Genomic DNA, 19,341 nt, shown 5'->3' on the forward strand with positions numbered 1-19,341 from the left:
TGTGGTGGAAAGGGCGCACTGTCTGTCCACCACCACAAGGAGCCCCTCCGCGTACTTTTATAGACAAGTTTTTAAATTATAAGGACAGAGATGCGATTTTGTGCTTGGCTAGGGAAAAAGGGAATATCCCAATAGGGAATGGCAGAGTCGCCATCTTTCCCGACTTTTCAGCGGAGGTACAGAGGAGAAGTAAAGGATTCCTCGAGGCTAAGCGTAGACTACGTGTCAAGCACATTAAATACGCCATGATGTATCCCACGCGTCTTCGGGTGAAAAATGGGGTCAGTGGGAATTTCTCATTGCTCAAGGTCCCCTAGCAACTTCTGGAGGAACCCTGATTGAGAAACCCTGCTCTAGACAAAGCAGGGCGTGAAAATTTCAGGTGGTCCACAGTTTGAGATGCTGCAACCACCACCCATCATTCTACGATCAGTCCTTACTCTAATGTTCAATCAAACATCATTGAGATCATGTCTGCATTCCTTATGTATTGGATATTTGTGTTAATGAACAGAAGCCCTTAAAGCAGATCTTCACCTATATTTTCAAGTTATGCTCAACGTAATGCCCACCTGAAATACATAAAAAAATGGATATTATAAATTTTTTATAATATTTATAAGTATCCTTTTTCTTTTCTTTTTTTTGGCACTCCCGATCTCGGTCACCTAGACGTTTACGTCATTAGGCGGTCCTGTTAACTCCTGGGATATTGGCGTCATCAATCCCAGGAGACTTCGGGTAGTCTAAACCAGTGGTCCTCAACTCCGGTCCTCGGGGCCCATTTACAGGCCAGATTTTAAGTATTACCTTGGGGAGATGCAGACTAGTGTACTGCAAACACTGAGCAGCAAGTTATATCACCTGTGATGTATTTCAGTTATCTTGCAAACCTGGCCTCTTAGTGTGCCCTGAGGACCAGGGTTGAAGACCACTGGTCTAAACGACTAATATCGCAGTAATCAGACAGGAAATTACACAATCGGAAGATACATGCTGGGAAGCCAACTGCACTAAATCCCGGAACTCACTGGCGCTGGCTTCAGATGCCCATAGCAAAGATGGGCTCCACCAGGATTTCTGCAATGGCCAGTAAACAGGACTTTTGGCAAGTAAGGATTATAATTATATGCTTGATAATATTCAAAGAAAATCCAGCAATTTTAAAAATGATGGGGATGTGTTCGTTGAATTTTTTTTAAGTAGGGCACTATAGCTTCTCTTTAAATAAAGGGGGCAACTGAGTATATATGACTAATGTCACCAAGTCAAATATTCAATTTAGTATGAACATCAATGTTTTAAATCTGGGCAGGTGCGGCTTGCTGTTAGAGGTCGTCAGGGCCCCATCTGCATTGGGTTAAACTCAGGGCAACGCCAAACCAGCTGTACTCTGCAAAATGAAAAGTGCAGTCTGACATTCAGACCACCACTCAACTGTCCTACCTCAACACTGGCTAGCTTAAACTCCAAAGCTCAGCAGATCCCAGTGACATGAACACTACCAACGTCAAGGCAAATATATCTACTCTCTTTCTCATTTAGGATTCAGGAAGACCCCGGCCGACCCACATGGGGACAGAGCAAACCGCAAGGGCCTCAGATGGATCAAGATGACTGCCTCCTCAAATATTAAGAAGTTATATCTTTGTGTATCAAAATATATGCAGGTAGTTGTGTCCGACCAATCCGTAACCCGGACAAAGAAGCCCGTTGTATGGTTTTATTGGCTGACACAATGTAATACCACCCTATCTTTTCAGGAATATTCTCCTCTCCTGAACAAGAATCCGAAACGTGTCGAAATAAGCCCACATGTACTACCATGACTATGAACCACTGTATAATTTCGACTTTTAGGGGGGCAGGAGTGTTGTCGGTGGAAGTAGAAAATGTCTTGACATCAGTTCCTGAACTCCTCTGGTAGCCAACTGTCTGATGTATAGAATTTGGGTCACTATGACAGAGAAGATGAAGTCCAAATGAAACGGTTACTTTGTTCAGTCCTGCCTACATGGCTAGGTCGCTTATTCCAACTTGGGGGTCACCCAGTGGTCACCAAAAACATCACTTAGTACCAGCAATGACGTCTACTGAAGTCACCCAGTAGTCACCAGCAAATTCACTTAGTACCAGCAATGACATCTACTGAAGTCACCCAGTGCTCACCAGCAACATCACTTAGTACCAGCAATGAGGTCAACTGAAGTCACCCAGTGGTCACCAGCAACGATGTCTACGGAAGTCACCCAGAGGTCACCAGCAACATCACTTAGTACCAGCAACAATGTCTACTGAAGTCACCCAGTGGTCACCAGCAACATCACTTAGTACCAGCAATGATGTCTCCTGAAGTCACCCAGTGGTCACCAGCAACATCACTTAGTACCAGCAATGACATCTACTGAAGTCAGCCATTGGTCACCAGCAACATCACTTAGTACCAGCAATGATGTCTCCTGAAGTCACCCAGTGGTCACCAGCAACATCACTTAGTACCAGCAATGACATCTACTGAAGTCACCCAGTGGTAACCAGCAACATCACTTAGTACCAGCAATGACATCTACTGAAGTCAGCCATTGGTCACCAGCAACATCACTTAGTACCAGCAATGACGACTACTGAAGACACCCAGTGGTCACCAGCAACATCCCTTAGTACCAGCAATGACGTCTACAGAAGTCACCCAATAGTCACCAGCAACATCACTTAGAACCAGCAACGATGTCTACGGAAGTCACCCAGTGGTCACCAGCAACATCACTTAGTACCAGCAATGATGTCTACTGAAGTCACCCAGTGGTCACCAGCAACATCACTTAGTACCAGCAATGATGTCTCCTGAAGTCACCCAGTGGTCACCGGCAACATCACTTAGTATCAGCAATGACATCTAATGAAGTCACCCATTGGTCACCAGCAACATCACTTAGTACCAGCAATGACGACTACTGAAGTCACCCAGTGGTCACCAGCAACATCCCTTAGTACCAGCAATGACGTCTACAGAAGTCACCCAATAGTCACCAGCAACATCACTTAGAACCAGCAACGATGTCTACGGAAGTCACCCAGTGGTCACCAGCAACATCACTTAGTACCAGCAATGACGTCTACTAAAGTCACCCAGTGGTCACCAGCAACATCACTTAGTACCAGCAATGATGTCTCCTGATGTCACCCAGTGGTCACCGGCAACATCACTTAGTATCAGCAATGACATCTACTGAAGTCACCCATTGGTCACCAGCAACATCACTTAGTACCAGCAATGACATCTACTGAAGTCACCCAGTGGTCACCAGCAACATCACTTAGTACCAGCAATGACGTCTACTGAAGTCACCCATTAGTCACCAGCAACATCACTTAGTACCAGCAATAACATCTACTGAAGTCACCCAGTGGTCACCAGCAACATCCCTTAGTACCAGCAATGATGTCTACTGAAGTCACCCACTGGTCACCAGCAACATCACTTTGTACCAGTAATGACGTCTACTGAAGTCACCTAGTGGTCACCAGCAAGATCCCTTAGTATCAGTAATGATGTCTCCTGAAGTCACCCATTGGTCACCAGCAACATCACTTAGTACCAGCAATGACGTCTACTGAAGTCACCCAGTGGTCACCAGCAATATCAGTTAGTACCAGCAATGATGTCTACTGAAGTCACCCAGTGGTCACCAGCAACGATGTCTACTGAAGTCACCCAGTGGTCACCAGCAACAATGTCTACGGAAGTCACCCAGTGGTCACCAGCAAGATCCCTTAGTATCAGTAATGATGTCTCCTGAAGTCACCCAGTGGTCACCAGCAACATCACTTAGTACCAGCAATGACGTCTCCTGAAGTTAGAGAATAATCATTAGCTCAGCCACAAGCTGGCTAACTCCATTGTGACCGGGAGACAGGTCCACTTTAATAAATATGTTTAACACTGGAAACACTGGTGAGTTTAGTTCCTTATAATCCAGACTGCCAGCCACCTGGAACTCGCCTCAGGATCGGACGAGATCTGAGGTTTGTCGGACACAGAATCCTACGGCTTGGTTGGCAGCCTCTTGTTAGGTGGTGTGATCAATACCGTCGGCCTGTCTTAGAACTGTCAGTAGAGCACAGAGTCTCCGGCGGCCCCAGACAGGTATGGCGCAGTGTGAATGCACCTCACATGGGCAGGAACAGCCTGGCCGCTTCAATCTCCCTCCATCCTGCTCTAATGCGCCGTGACATGCTTGTGAAGACATGGAGCTGTTTGCCATCACCGGGTTTGTTAGTAATTATTTTCCTGATGTCACACTGCTGTCATTCTGCCGGAGAGACAGAGCCTGCCTGAGGCAGCCTGCAAGAGAGAATGAGGCAAGAAAAGAGACAGACTTCCACTTCACACACTTTACTGCACCCACCTCTTCAATCTTCCCCGCTTGGCGCTTTCAACTAGTCTGATCCGTCTTCTCTCTCTATGTACAAAACCCGAACACTTCTCCAACTTCCACCAACTCCTAGTAAATGAAGAGCGCGCCGGCACCGGGGCCCCAACCCAAACCCACAAAGGAGCCCTTCTCCATCTTTAATTTGTTTCTGGCCTGCGGGAAGAAGGTAGTGACTGTTCACAACACTGAATGCCAACCGACACAACAGACTCCCCGCTCAAAGTTTCTTCACAACTTCAACTTTATTCCGACTCCACTCTACTTCCACCGACAACCGAGTACAGGGACTGTGCCGGCACACAACTGCCATGTCTAAATATATATCTATAATTGGGATTCTGTTTTATTATCACTGTGATAAGACTGGGGGAGGGGGGGACCATGACAGCAACAGGGGAGAGGACAAAGAGAGGGGATGAGCGCCGACACTCTTCTGAGCTTCAAACCAACACCCAACCCCCCCCCCCCAACCCCCAATACTTCCTTCTCTATGCCAATGTGATTGGTTCAGTGTTCTCTGTACAGCGCTGCGGTATATGTCAGAGCTATATACATGTATAATAATAATAATAGTGTGACAGCAACAGGGGAGCGGACAAAGAGAGGAGCTGAGCGCCGACACTCAGGATGTCTGAGCTTCAAACCAACACCCCCCAACCCCCACCCCCCATACTTCCTTCTCTATGCTGATGTGATTGGCTCAGTGATCTCTGTACAGCAATGCGGTATATGTCAGAGCTATACAAATGGTTAATAATAATCGTGTGTGACAGCAACAGGGGATAGGACATTAGAGTGTAAGCTCCTCTGGTACAGAGACTGATGTGACTGTGGGGGAGGGGACATTAGAGTGTAAGCTCCTCTGGTACTGAGACTGATGTGACTGTGGGAGGGGGGGGACATTAGAGTGTAAGCTCCTCTGGTACAGAGACTTATGTGACTATGGGGGAGGGGACATTAGAGTGTAAGCTCCTCTGGTACAGAGACTGATGTGACTGTGGGGGAGTGGACATTAGAGTGTAAGCTCCTCTGGTACAGAGACTGATGTGACTGTGGGGGAGGGGACATTAGAGTGTAAGCTCCTCTGGTACAGAGACTGAAGTGACTGTGGGGGAGGGGACATTAGAGTGTAAGCTCCTCTGGTACAGAGACTGATGTGACTGTGGGGGAGGGGACATTAGAGTGTAACTCCTCTGGTACAGACACGGATGTGACTGTGGGGGAGGGGACATTAGAGTGTAAGCTCCTCTGGTACAGAGACTGATGTGATTGGCTCAGTGATCTCTGTACAGTGCTGCGGTATATGTCAGAGCTATATATTTTATATATGAGTCTCTGGACAGATCACATAAACACAAGGCGGTAACACACATCCACACTACATGACTACCACAGAGGTCGGTTTCATGTAGAAGGCGGCACAATACTGGCAATGCGGTGATGCAGCGGTACATGGAATGGCGCTCTGCTGGTGGGGGGGGGGGAAGTTTTGGAAATAAAAGGAATAATTAAGTGAGAAGATTATATTATATGAGGGATTCGGGTTATAAACATTCAGCACAGACTACGCTTTATAACTGCAATAACACTTCAGTTTAATGGTCACTTAAAGCGTCACAAAGTGCGCAGAATGCGGCGCAGTCAGTAAAGTGAGGCTGGGAGGAGGCCAAACTCTGCGCCAATACAAAATGAGATGCACAGAAGGAATTGTTCAGACTGTAAAGCTTTAGAAGAAAATTCAACCCAAAACTGAATTTCTGAATTTGTACCGGAAAGCACCCCAGACTATGGAAAAACAGGGGAGGGGGGTTGTGGGTTTTCCTTGGAATGAGGGGGGGGGGGGGGGGGGCGACACCATGATCTAGAATTGTAACGACGGCTGTTGCACTTTTAGCAAAACTCTACAATCTATAGCAGAATGTGAAAAATGTTTTTTTTTTTTTTTTCAGAATTGTCGCTCTTTTATTGTTTATAGCGCAAAAAATAAAAATCGCACAGGTGATCAAATACCACCAAAAGAAAGCTCTGTTTGTGGGAGAAAAGGACATTAATTTTATTTAATTAAAGCATTGCACGACTGCGCAATTGTCCGTTAAAGAAACGCAGTGCCGAATCACAAAATATGGCCTGGTCATTAAGGGGGCAAATCCTTCCGGTCCAGAAGTGGTTAAAATGCCAGGACAGTAAAAATATCCCTCAAATTACCCCATTTTGGAAAGTAAACAGTCCAATATATTTACTAAGAGGCACAGCAAGTTTTCTGAATTTGTCATTTTTTTGTTACAATTTATTGGAAAATTGTTTTTTTTTTTTTTTTTTTTTGTTTTTTAAATTTTCTTTTTCATTAAATGTTTTTTTTTTTCTACATACTGTGATCAGAGAAATACGGTGTTGCCGCTCTTCCTGAAACCCAAATCACTCTTCAATCAAAGAGCATCTAATGCCTGAAAGTGTTACTGACGGTCCGCAGAGCTGTGTGGCCTTGACTTCCGCTGAGCTTAATCCCCGTTATCTCTCCATAGTCGTCCTGTCAATCTTCTCCCAAGATAATAACAAAGGGGAGGGGCCAATGGTCCGGCAGGGAATTAAAGAGCAGACTGTTAGAGAATCTGAGGCCATAGACTCTTCCCTGAGCTGAACCCAAAACCCTCCCTCAGACCCGCTTTGGCATCTTCACACAGAGTTGTTACTTTGTATGCAGGATGTATAAACAATAAAGCAACAATGGAGGAGATGGCACATGGGGAACTGTGGTCCCGGGATGAGGGAATGTGCAGTGCTGCGATTCGGTGAGCAGAGATTTGGGAGGCAGAGCGATGTATCTGGCTGCATGGTACAATATTCGACCAGGTTCAAAGAGAGCTGCAATGCTACAAGCGTTGACTGCCAGTGACTGTCAGCCAGCGGCTTCCTGAGAAGAGAGCCAGTGACTGTCAGCCAGCGGCTACCTGAGCAGAGAGCCAGTGACTGTCAGCCAGCGGCTTCCTGAGCAGACAGCCAGTGACTGTCAGCCAGCGGCTTCCCGAGCAGAGAGCCAGTGACTGTCAGCCAGCGGCTTCCTAAACAGGGAGCCAGTGACTGTCAGCCAGCGGCTCCCTGAGCAGAGAGCCAGTGACTGTCAGCCAGCGGCTCCCTCAGCAAAGAGCCAGTGACTGTCAGCCAGCGGCTTCCTGAGCAGAGAGCCAGTGACTGTCAGCCAGCGGCTTCCTGAGCAGAGAGCAAGTGACTACCAGCCAGCGGCTCCCTGAGCAGAGAGCCAGTGACTGTCAGCCAGCGGCTCCCTGAGCAGAGAGCCAGTGACTGTCAGCCAGCGGCTTCCCGAGCAGAGAGCCAGTGACTGTCAGCCAGCGGCTTCCTAAACAGGGAGCCAGTGACTGTCAGCCAGCGGCTCCCTGAGCAGAGAGCCAGTGACTGTCAGCCAGCGGCTCCCCGAGAAGACAGCCAGTGACTGTCAGCCAGCGGCTTCCCGAGAAGACAGCCAGTGACTGTCAGCCAGCGGCTTCCCGAGCAGAGAGCCAGTGACTGTCAGCCAGCGGCTTCCTAAACAGGGAGCCAGTGACTGTCAGCCAGCGGCTCCCTGAGCAGAGAGCCAGTGACTGTCAGCCAGCGGCTTCCTGAGCAGAGAGCCAGTGACTGTCAGCCAGCGGCTCCCTGAGCAGAGAGCCAGTGACTGTCAGCCAGCGGCTCCCTGAGCAGAGAGCCAGTGACTGTCAGCCAGCGGCTCCCTGAGCATAGAGCCAGTGACTGTCAGCCAGCGGCTCCCCGAGAAGACAGCCAGTGACTGTCAGCCAGCGGCTTCCCGAGCAGAGAGCCAGTGACTGTCAGCCAGCGGCTTCCTAAACAGGGAGCCAGTGACTGTCAGCCAGCGGCTCCCTGAGCAGAGAGCCAGTGACTGTCAGCCAGCGGCTCCCTCAGCAAAGAGCCAGTGACTGTCAGCCAGCGGCTTCCTGAGCAGAGAGCCAGTGACTGCCAGCCAGCGGCTCCCTGAGCAGAGAGCCAGTGACTGTCAGCCAGCGGCTCCCTGAACAGAGAGCCAGTGACTGTCAGCCGGCGGCTCCCTGAGCAGAGAGCCAGTGACTGTCAGCCGGCGGCTCCCTGAGCAGAGAGCCAGTGACTGTCAGCCAGCGGCTCCCTGAGCAGAGAGCCAGTGACTGTCAGCCAGCGGCTCCCTGAGCAGAGAGCCAGTGACTGTCAGCCAGCAGCTCCCTGAGCAGAGAGCCAGTGACTGTCAGCCAGCAGCTCCCTGAGCAGAGAGCCAGTGACTGTCAGCCAGTGGCTTCCTGAGCAGAGAGCCAGTGACTGTCAGCCAGCGGCTCCTCTGCTCTTCCACCCCCCCCCCCCCGGCACTCACTGCGCTGGGCTGTGGAGGGGATGGAAGCAGCTGGCTCAGGCTCTCAGCGGCTCACTGAGAGGCTGAGCCGGTCCGGGCATGTGGGCGGATCCCAACTTCATGGTCGTGATCTTGCCTGAGCTTGGACTGGCTCTGTGACGTCAGCACACAGCGGACTTCAGAATCCATGCCTTTTTTAAAGCAATCTAGTGAACTGGCCAGAACCACCTCTGGAGGGAGTCTATTCCACATTCTCACAGCTCTTACTGTGAAGAAACCTTTCCGTATTTGGAGACGAAATCTGTTTTCCTCTAGATGGTGGCAGTGGGGTTATGGTATGGGCAGGTGTATGTTGTGGATGGAGTGGCCCATGGTGGCGGTGGGGTTATAGTATGAGCAGGCGTATGTTGTGGATGGAGTGGCCCATGGTGGCTGTAGGGTTATGGTATGGGCTGGTGTATGTTGTGGATGCAGTGGCCCATGGTGGCGGTGGGGTTATGGTATGGGCAGGCGTACGTTGTGGATGGAGTGGCCCATGGTGGCAGTGGGGTTATGGTATGGGCAGGCGTACATTGTGGATGGAGTGGCCCATGGTGGCAGTGGGGTTATGGAATGGGCAGGCGTACGTTGTGGACGCAGTGGCCCATGGTGGCTGTAGGGTTATGGTATGGGCTGGCGTATGTTGTGGATGCAGTGGCCCATGGTGGCGGTGGGGTTATGGTATGGGCAGGCGTACGTTGTGGATGGAGTGGCCCATGGTGGCAGTGGGGTTATGGTATGGGCAGGCGTACGTTGTGGATGGAGTGGCCCATGGTGGCGGTGGGGTTATAGTATGGGCAGGCGTACGTTGTGAATGGAGTGGTCCATGGCGGCGGTGGGGTTATGGTATGGGCAGGCGTACATTGTGGATGGAGTGGCCCATGGTGGCAGTGGGGTTATGGTATGGGCAGGCGTATGTTGTGGATGGAGTGGTACATGGTGGCGGTGGGGTTATGGTATGGGCAGGCTTACGATGTAAATGGAGTGGTACATGGTGGCGGTGGGGTTATGGTATGGGTAGGTGTACGTTGTGGATGGAGTGGCCCATGGTGGCGGTGGAGTTATGGTATGGGCAGGCAAACATTGTGGATGGAGTGGCCCATGGTGGCGGTAGGGTTATGGTATGGGCAGGCGTATGTTGTGGATGGAGTGGCCCATGGTGGCGGTGGGGCTATGGTATGGGCAGGTGTACGTTGTGGATGGAGTGGCCCATGGTGGCGGTGGGGTTATGGTATGGGCAGGCGTACATTGTGGATGGAGTGGCCCATGGTGGCGGTGGGGTTATGGTATCGGCAGGCGTATGTTGTGGACAAGGAACACGGGTGCATTTTATTGATGGCATTTTGAATGCACAGAGATACCATGACAAGATCCTGAGGCCCATTGTTGTGCCATTCATCCACGACCATCACCTCATGTTGCACCATGATAATGCGCGGCCCCATGGTGCAAGGATCTGTAAACAATTCCTGGAAGCTGAAAACATCCCAGTTCTTGCATGGACAGCACACTCACCGGACATGTCACCCATTGGGCATGTTTGGGATGCTCTGGATTGGCGTATAGGACAGCGTGTTCCAGGTCCTTCCAATATTCAGCAACTTCACACAGCCATTGAAGAGGAGAGGACCAACATTCCACAGGAACCAATCACCAATCTGATCAACTCTATGCCAAGGAGATGTGTTCACTGCGTGAGGAAAATGGTGGTCACACCAGATACTGACTGGTTTTCGGACCCCCCAATACAGTAAAACTGCACATTTTAGAGCGGTCTTTTATTGTGGGCAGCCTAAGGCACACCTGTGCAATAATCATGCTGTCCAATCAGCATCTTGATATGTCACACCTGTGAGGTGGACGGATTATCTGGGCAAAGGAGAAGTGATCACTAACACAGATTTACACAGATTTGTTAAGAATATTGGAGAGAAATCGGCCTTTTGTGTACATACAGTGCATTGCGAAAGTATTCGGCCCCCTTGAACTTTGCGACCTTTTGCCACATTTCAGGCTTCAAACATAAAGATATAAAACTGTAATTTTTTGTGAAGAATCAACAACAAGTGGGACACAATCATGAAGTGGAATGAAATTTATTGGATATTTCAAACTTTTTTAACAAATAAAACACTGAAAAATTGGGCGTGCAAAATTATTCAGCCCCCTTAAGTTAATACTTTGTAGCGCCACCTTTTGCTGCGATTACAGCTGTAAGTCACTTGGGGTATGTCTCTATCAGATTTGCACATCGAGAGACTGAAATTTTTGCCCATTCCTCCTTGCAAAACAGCTCGAGCTCAGTGAGGTTGGATGGAGAGCGTTTGTGAACAGCAGTTTTCAGTTCTTTCCACAGATTCTCGATTGGATTCAGGTCTGGACTTTGACTTGGCCATTCTAACACCTGGATATGTTTATTTGTGAACCATTCCATTGTAGATTTTGCTTTATGTTTTGGATCATTGTCTTGTTGGAAGACAAATCTCCGTCCCAGTCTCAGGTCTTTTGCAGACTCCATCAGGTTTTCTTCCAGAATGGTCCTGTATTTGGCTCCATCCATCTTCCCATCAATTATAACCATCTTCCCTGTCCCTGCTGAAGAAAAGCAGGCCCAAACCATTAAGCTGCCGCCACCATGTTTGACAGTGGGGATGGTGTGTTCAGGGTGATTACAGCTGTAATTGCGGCAAAAGGTGGCGCTAGCTACAAAGTATTAACTTAAGGGGGCTGAATAATTTTGCACGCCCAATTTTTCAGTTTTTTATTTGTTAAAAAAGTTTGAAATATCCAATAAATTTCGTTCCACTTCATGATTGTGTCCCACTTGTTGTTGATTCTTCAAAAAAAATTACAGTTTTATATCTTTATGTTTGAAGCCTGAAATGTGGCATAAGGTCGAAAAGTTCAAGGGGGGCCGAATACTTTCGCAATGCACTGTAGAAAAAGTCTGAGATCTTTGAATTCAGCTCATGAAAAATGGGGGCAAAAACCTAAAGTGTTGCGTTTATAATTTTGTTCCATGTATGTAATTAGTAAGATCTACCTAATAAAGTGTCCGGTGAGTGAATGTTTCCTGAGCGATTTGTTACATTGTTTCCGGTCCTGGTTGAGGAATGAGAAGCACGTTCCGATGGCTCCTCGCTGAAATCTGGTGAAGACTCTGGAATCACGTCTGACAGATCCGGAGACGTCTTCTTCCTCCTCTCCTAAACCGGCTTTAATCACACCGTAACTTTCCATCTCTCTCTGGAGGACGCCATAAAAATTCCCAATCTGCTGTCTGCCCCTCGTTACTTTTTTTAGATTTTCTTATTAAGCACTAAATTTGAAAATTGATGTCAAAATAAAACTAACCAACGCTAACGCATTCCAGATATGGATTTACAGCCGCGTGTCAGCCGGCCCTTCCACGGCGTGATAAAAAATAACAGCGCCGCTTCCCACCCAAACCATGATGAATGTCAGCGAGAGCGCCGTGAAACATGATGTCTGTAAAATGGGGGGGGGGGGGGGGGGGGGAGCCAGCGAGGTGCGGCCATCAAATCTGTCCACTGCCCCTGTGCAGAATATCATAGAGAAGGGATCCTCAAATTATGGCCCTCCAGCTGTTGTGGAACTACACCTCCCATGAGGCATTGTAAAACTCTGACATTCACAGACATGACTAGGCATGATGGGAATTGTAGTTCCTGAACAATTTAAGGGCCGTAGTTTGACGACCCCTGCCATAGAGGGACAGAGACGTAATTCGGGGGGTAATCAGAGGTCTGAGGAACAAAGGGAAGTGACAACAGAGAGAGAGACCGCCGACAACTGCCTGAGATCAATGACTTCTCTCCTCTATGTCTGATCTGAGCGTCCATCTATACTACAAAACCATAGAGACTTCATATAAATATTTATCCAGAAGAGGAAAATACAAACTAATAAATAATACAGCAATCAGATAAAAGTGCTACTGAGAACTGCAATAATACCATGTGACCCAAAGAGTGTAAGCTCCTCTGGTACAGAGACTGATGTGACTGTGGGGAGACAGAGTGTAAGCTCCTCTGGTACAGAGACTGATGTGACTGTGGGGGAGGGGACATTAGAGTGTAAGCTCCTCTGGTACAGAGACTGATGTGACTGTGGGGGAGGAGACATTAGAGTGCAAGCTCCTCTGGTACAGAGACTGAGGTGACTGTGGGGGAGGGGACATTAGAGTGTAAGCTCCTCTGGTGCAGAGACTGATGTGACTGTGGGGGAGGGGACATTAGAGTGTAAGCTCCTCTGGTACAGAGACTGATGTGACTGTGGCGGAGGGGACATTAGAGTGTAAGCTCCTCTGGTATAGAGACTGATGTGACTGTGGGGGAGGGGACATTAGAGTGTAAGCTCCTCTGGTACAGAGACTGATGTGACTGTGGGGGAGGGGACATTAGAGTGTAAGCTCCTCTGGTACAGAGACTGATGTGACTGTGGGGGAGGGGACATTAGAGTGTAAGCTCCTCTGGTACAGAGACTGATGTGACTGTGGGGGAGGGGACATTAGAGTGTAAGCTCCTCTGGTATAGAGACTGATGTGACTGTGGGGGGAGGGGACATTAGAGTGTAAGCTCCTCTGGTATAGAGACTGATGTGACTGTGGGGGGAGGGGACATTAGAGTGTAAGCTCCTCTGGTACAGAGACTGATGTGACTGTGGGGGAGGGGACATTAGAGTGTAAGCTCCTCTGGTACAGAGTCTGATGTGACTGTGGGGGAGGGGGCATTAGAGTGTAAGCTCCTCTGGTACAGAGACTGATGTGACTGTGGGGGGGGGGGGACATTAGAGTGTAAGCTCCTCTGGTACAGAGACTGATATGACTGTGGGGGGGGGGGGACATTAGAGTGTAAGCTCCTCTGGTACAGAGTCTGATGTGACTGTGGGGGAGGGGGCATTAGAGTGTAAGCTCCTCTGGTACAGAGACTGATGTGATTGGCTCAGTGATCTCTGTACAGCGCTGCGGTATATGTCAGAGATATATAATAATAATAGTGTGTGATTGCGGGGGAGGGGACACCACTTTCTACTCACATAAGTTTCAGGTCCCAGTCCCCGCAGGTGACGAAGATGGACTTGACGCTGGGATCTAAGAGGCCCTCCTTGGCCATCCACTCATCGACTCTCTGGAAGACACAAAGGAAATGTCACGTGGAGGAGACGCGGCGCTCGGTACACAGATAAGGACATGTAATCAGAGGAGGCAGAAAATTGAGATCTTATCTGCCCCGTCCTATAGTCTCTCCATTATTAACAAGATTTGGTGCGTGTTTACTGGGGGGGGGGGGGGGGGGATAAGACCAAGGAAGGTCACAGGACTCCTGGAAATCCTGCGGCACAAACACAGCCTGTGTTATCATAACTTACTGTGATATTATCGAGGACTGACCGGCGGCCATTGATCATTCCTCACATCATTCCTACATAACCGCGTTTTACATTTTATCAAGGTTAGTCTGCGGTGAGGCCGGGTCTCTCCTATAAATCACCGTTTGGAAGGGGGGGGGGGCGGTTTTTTGTTTTTTTACAAGTAACAATGAATTTAAAAAAAAAACGTATATAATTATAATGACATCACACTGCAGGGGAGACCGGCTGTGAAACCCTCAATCAACTGCCAATCAACAGCAGATGGAAGGTAGAATAAGTCACGTGACCCCCCCCCCCCCCCCCCCCATCTTCTCTCCAATAATTTACTCCACCCACAACCTGGCATGAGCCATTACTTTCAATGGGGGAATGATTTGAAGATGGAAAGCTATCATTTGACTGATGTCTATAGACAGACCCCCCCAGTGAGAGTTACTGGATTAACTGCACAACATTGGAAGTCTCACTTCCCCCGCTTTATTATCTGGACTTCCAATAGCCTTCATGTCAATAAAATGGAGTTCTTCCCAACAAATGGGAGCAGAGCTTTCTTTAACGCAGGGCATAAGGGGCAGCTGCCCTGGGCCCAGCTATTGTTGTAAGGCCAAAGCAGCTGCCCCTTGAGCCCCAGAATAGTTGATAAATGGTTGAGGGGGGGGGGGGCGGGGGGGACCTATCTCTGAAGGAACTGTAGGCGGCTGCCACGTCCCCTGCACAAGGACATGGCGATGGTCCTGATCTACCAATGAAAGTGTAAACGATGCAACAGCATAATCATCGGCATTCAATATGGCCGACCCCCCCTTTCTTCCCAACACTCACCTCCAGAACCTGGCTGAGAGTCGGCTGTCCATCCACCATCTCCTGGATGATTCCTGTCAGCTGCAAAACAAAATGAAAAAGAACCAGAATTAGTGAGAATCCAAGGACAGGGCAGGGGCACATTTTATGGACACGTTATCTCTTATCTTATCAACCGCCGCAACCTGCAAGGGAGAGGCGAAAACCATTCTAAAGAGGTGACTGTCAGAACCAGCTGCTGAGGGACAATTACACCAATACCCCTGATGAAGGGGCCTCTCCTGTCCCCCGAAACACATTGGATAACACCAATACCCCTGATGAAGGGGCCTCTCCTGTCCCCCGACACACATTGGATAACACCAATACCCCTGATGAAGGGGCCTCTCCTGTCCCCCGAAACACATTGGATAACACCAATACCCCTGATGAAGGGGCCACTCCTGTCCCCCGAAACACATTGGATAACACCAATACCCCTGATGAAGGGGCCTCTCCTGTCCCCTGAAGCACATTGGATAACACCAATAGCCCTGATGAAGGGGCCTCTCCTGTCCCCCTAAACACATTGGATAACACCAATACCCCTGATGAAGGGGCCTCTCCTGTCCCCTGAAGCACATTGGATAACACCAATACCCCTGATGAAGGGGCCTTTCCTGACCTCCGAAACACATATTAACCAGTTCTGGACTGGAAAGGTATAACCCCCCCCCCAGTGATCACTGCTAACAATATGCATTGTACTGACACTGGCTGGGAAGGGGTTGAATATCAAGGACCATTAAAGGGTTAACATTGTGCCTAGCATGTGTTAATGTGTGTGCTGATTTTACTAAGGGATGTGCTGATTTTTTTCTACCAGAGCCAATCGGCAGGTGCCAGCGACCAATCAGCAACCGGAACCCACTGAATGGCTTGTGCTGCACCGAAGCGCAGCTCAGCAGGGGTGGCGGGCACAACCCCTACCCTGGCAGATCACATGCTAGGTACGTGATCCAGCGTAGAGCAACCGCCTGCCCTGCCGCAGGATATCAGCGGTGGGTGGTCCACAAGCGGTTGAAACTGAACCCCCGGCAGACACAAATGATACAAATAAATGCAATGCTGTCTTCAGTAATACAATACAACCTCAGTTCAACCTCAGTGCAGTGCTCATGTGGTGTCAGCCTATTGTAGTCCCTGTACAGCATAGCTCAGACTGAGTGAGGGAGAAGCAGCACAAGGAGTCACCCAGTTGTGCTGCAGTGCTCATGTGGTATCAGCCTATTGCAGTCCCCGTACAGCATAGATCAGACTGGGGGAGGGAGAAGCAGCACAAGAAGTCAATCAGTTGTGCTGCAGTGATAACTCCACTGCAGCATTTTTATTGGACAGCTTGGACCACTGGTTGCTCCAAGGCTCCAAGCTGCCCATTGAGCTCAGTGTCTCTGACAAGAAGTGAGAGGCACTGTGAGCTCATCCTCTCAGCGTGTGCCAGCTTGTATATAAACTGGTCGCACTGTATATAGCTTCTGAAAGGCTACATAAGAAGCCCCGTATCTCCGAAACCCTAGGTGCTAGGAGCCCCAAATTTGGGGTCTCTGTGACCCCAGGTCCCCTGACTGCACGTCCCTGTGAGAGGGCCAAGGTACTCTGATCCACCAAGGCCAAATCCAGGTGGATCCTTCTTCTTAGGGACCTGCAGAAGCTGGTCCTCCAAGTACTTGGTGAATAAGATCTGGGATGTGGTGGAAGATCGAAGGATCCTGAGGAGCTGGCCAGGCGTTTCTGGTAAAGCTCGGATTTTCCACCAAATAAAAAATAGAGGGTGGTGGGAGAGCCCTTATAGTGTAGTACAGGGGTCACCAAACTTTCTATACAAAGGGTAAGTTTATTATCCTTCAGACTTTAGAGGGGCTGGACTGTAGCCAAATGTCCTGGCGTTGGTAACAAAGCGAGAGGAATAGTGCCCCATCATTGGTGTCAGTGGGAGGAATAGTGCCCCATCATTGGTGTCAGTGGGAGGAATAGTGCCCCATCATTGGTGTCAGTGGGAGGAATAATGCCCCATCATTGGTGTCAGGGGGAGGAATAGTGCCCCATCATTGGCGTTCGTGGGAGGAATAATGCCCCATCATTGGTGTTAGTGGGAGGGAGACTGCCCCGTCATTGGCGTCAGTGGAAGGAAGAGTGCCCCGTCATTGGTGTCAGTGGAAGGAACAGTGCCCCATCATTGGTGTCAGTGAAAGGAAGAGTGTCCCGTTGTTGGTGTCAGTTAGAGGAAGAGTGCCTCATCGTTGGCATCAGTGGGAGGAAGAGTGCCCAACAAATGGTTGGGGTCAGTGGGAAGACGAGTGCCCCATCGTTGGAGTCAGCAGGAGGAAGAGTGTCCCGTTGATGGTGTCAGTTGGAGGAAGAGTGCCCCATCCTTGGGGTCAGTGGGAGGAAGAGTGCCCCATCCTTGGGGTCAGTGGGAGGAAGAGTGCCCCATCCTTGGGGTCAGTGGGAGGAAGAGTGCCCCATCCTTGGGGTCAGTGGGAGGAAGAGTGCCCCATCCTTGGGGTCAGTGGGAGGAAGAGTGCCCCATCCTTGGGGTCAGTGGGAGGAAGAGTGCCCCATCCTTGGGGTCAGTGGGAGGAAGAGTGCCCCATCCTTGGGGTCAGTGGGAGGAAGAGTGCCCCATCCTTGGGGTCAGTGGGAGGAAGAGTGCCCCATCCTTGGGGTCAGTGGGAGGAAGAGTGCCCCACCCTTGGGGTCAGTGGGAGGAAGAGTGCCCCACCCTTGGGGTCAGTGGGAGGAAGAGTGCCCCATCCTTGGGGTCAGTGGGAGGAAGAAGAACCTATTGTTTGCGTTAGTGGGAGAAAGAGTGCCCCCATCAATGGTGTCAGTGGGAGGAAGAGTGCCTCAAGGGCCAATTTGGTGACCACTGGCATAGTAAATCATTTAAAAAACAAGAATGCAGTGCTTCCACAATGAAAGAAAAAAAGGTAAAAATGGACTTACAGCTGTTGAGGCTGCAGTCACCCAGCTATACAGAATACCTGTCTCCACGCAGGGTCAGTGTGGTCGCTCTTTATGCCTAGGGCATTCCCTTTCTGAGTGCTCCCTATGGGTTCTCAGGCGGGTGAACGAAGTGGTAGAAAGTAAGTGTAATAAATACACCCTTGGGGCACTATTCCTCCCAATGACACCAACGATAGGGCACTATTCCCCCCACTGACACCAACAATGGGGCACTATTCCTCCCAATGACACCAATGATGGGGCACTATTCCACCCACTGACACTAATGATGGGGCACTATTCCACCCACTGACACTAATGATGGGGCACTATTCCACCCACTGACACTAATGATGGGGCACTATTCCACCCAGCGATACCAATGATGGGGCACTATTCCTCCCATTGACACCGACAGGGCACTATTCTTCACTGAGACCAACAATGGGGCACTATTCTTCACTGAGACCAACAATGGGGCACTATTCCTCCCACTGACACCAGCGATAGAGCACTAATAACTCCACTGACACCAGCGATGGGGCATTATTCATTTTGTTGACACCAATGATGGGGCACTATTCCTCCCACTGACACCAATGTTGGGACACTATTCCTCCCACTGACACCAATGATGGGACACTATTCCTCCCACTGACACCAATGATGGGGCAATATTCCCCCCACTGACACCAATGATGGGACACTATTCCTCCCACTGATACCAATGATGGGGCACTATTCCTCCCACTGATACCAATGATGGGGCACTATTCCTCCCACTGACACCAATGATGGGGCACTATTCCTCCCACTGACACCAGTGATGGGACACTATTCCTCCCACTGATACCAATGATGGGGCACTATTCCTCCCACTGATACCAACAATGGGGCACTAATATTTCCCTTAATACCAAAGATGGGACATTTTCTACTCCCACTGGCCATGGTCCGCTCACCCTAAAGTCTGAATCACAAATGGCCCTTTGTTTAGAGAGATTGGAGACCCCTGCACTAGGCAGTCCTTTTCGGCCAGAATAAAAATTGGTCTTAGCTGGCCAAAAAGCTCAAGAGAAGCAAAAAGTGACATGACCGAGGGCCAGAAAAACTCAGTGGGGTCCCAAAGCCAAGAGTGTTTTTCTGGTGCCCCCAGGAGGCACATCATCAGGAGCTCCTTGCTTCACCCAACCCCTGGCCAGACAAATACAGCCCCCATCTGACTGGTCGCTCATGATGCAGCGATCCGTCCTCGCCCAGGGTGGAAGACCCCACAATACATGTCGAAGATTTATCTCTTGCCAGCTCAGCAACATACAAGTTGGTTGGTTCTCTGGCAGTGCCGTCCTCACCCCT

General features: G+C 49.7%; 1 protein-coding gene across 1 annotated transcript in view; it reads right to left on the minus strand.

The window, feature by feature from the left end:
• The window catches only part of ERI3 (ERI1 exoribonuclease family member 3), a 283,428-nt gene extending 268,351 nt beyond the window's left edge, over positions 1 to 15,077 (minus strand). Inside the window, exons 1-2 of the mRNA XM_082265027.1 lie at positions 15,022 to 15,077; positions 13,864 to 13,955 (exon numbers count right to left, since the gene is read on the minus strand). Coding sequence (XP_082121153.1) covers positions 13,864 to 13,955; positions 15,022 to 15,060 — 131 coding nt within the window. The 5' untranslated portion in view covers positions 15,061 to 15,077. The remainder of the gene's footprint in view (positions 1 to 13,863; positions 13,956 to 15,021) is intronic.
• Positions 15,078 to 19,341: the final 4,264 nt, after the last annotated feature.

This window comes from Pelophylax lessonae (assembly GCF_965119305.1).
Source record: "Pelophylax lessonae genome assembly, chromosome: 8".
Taxonomy (NCBI): Eukaryota; Metazoa; Chordata; class Amphibia; order Anura; family Ranidae; genus Pelophylax; species Pelophylax lessonae.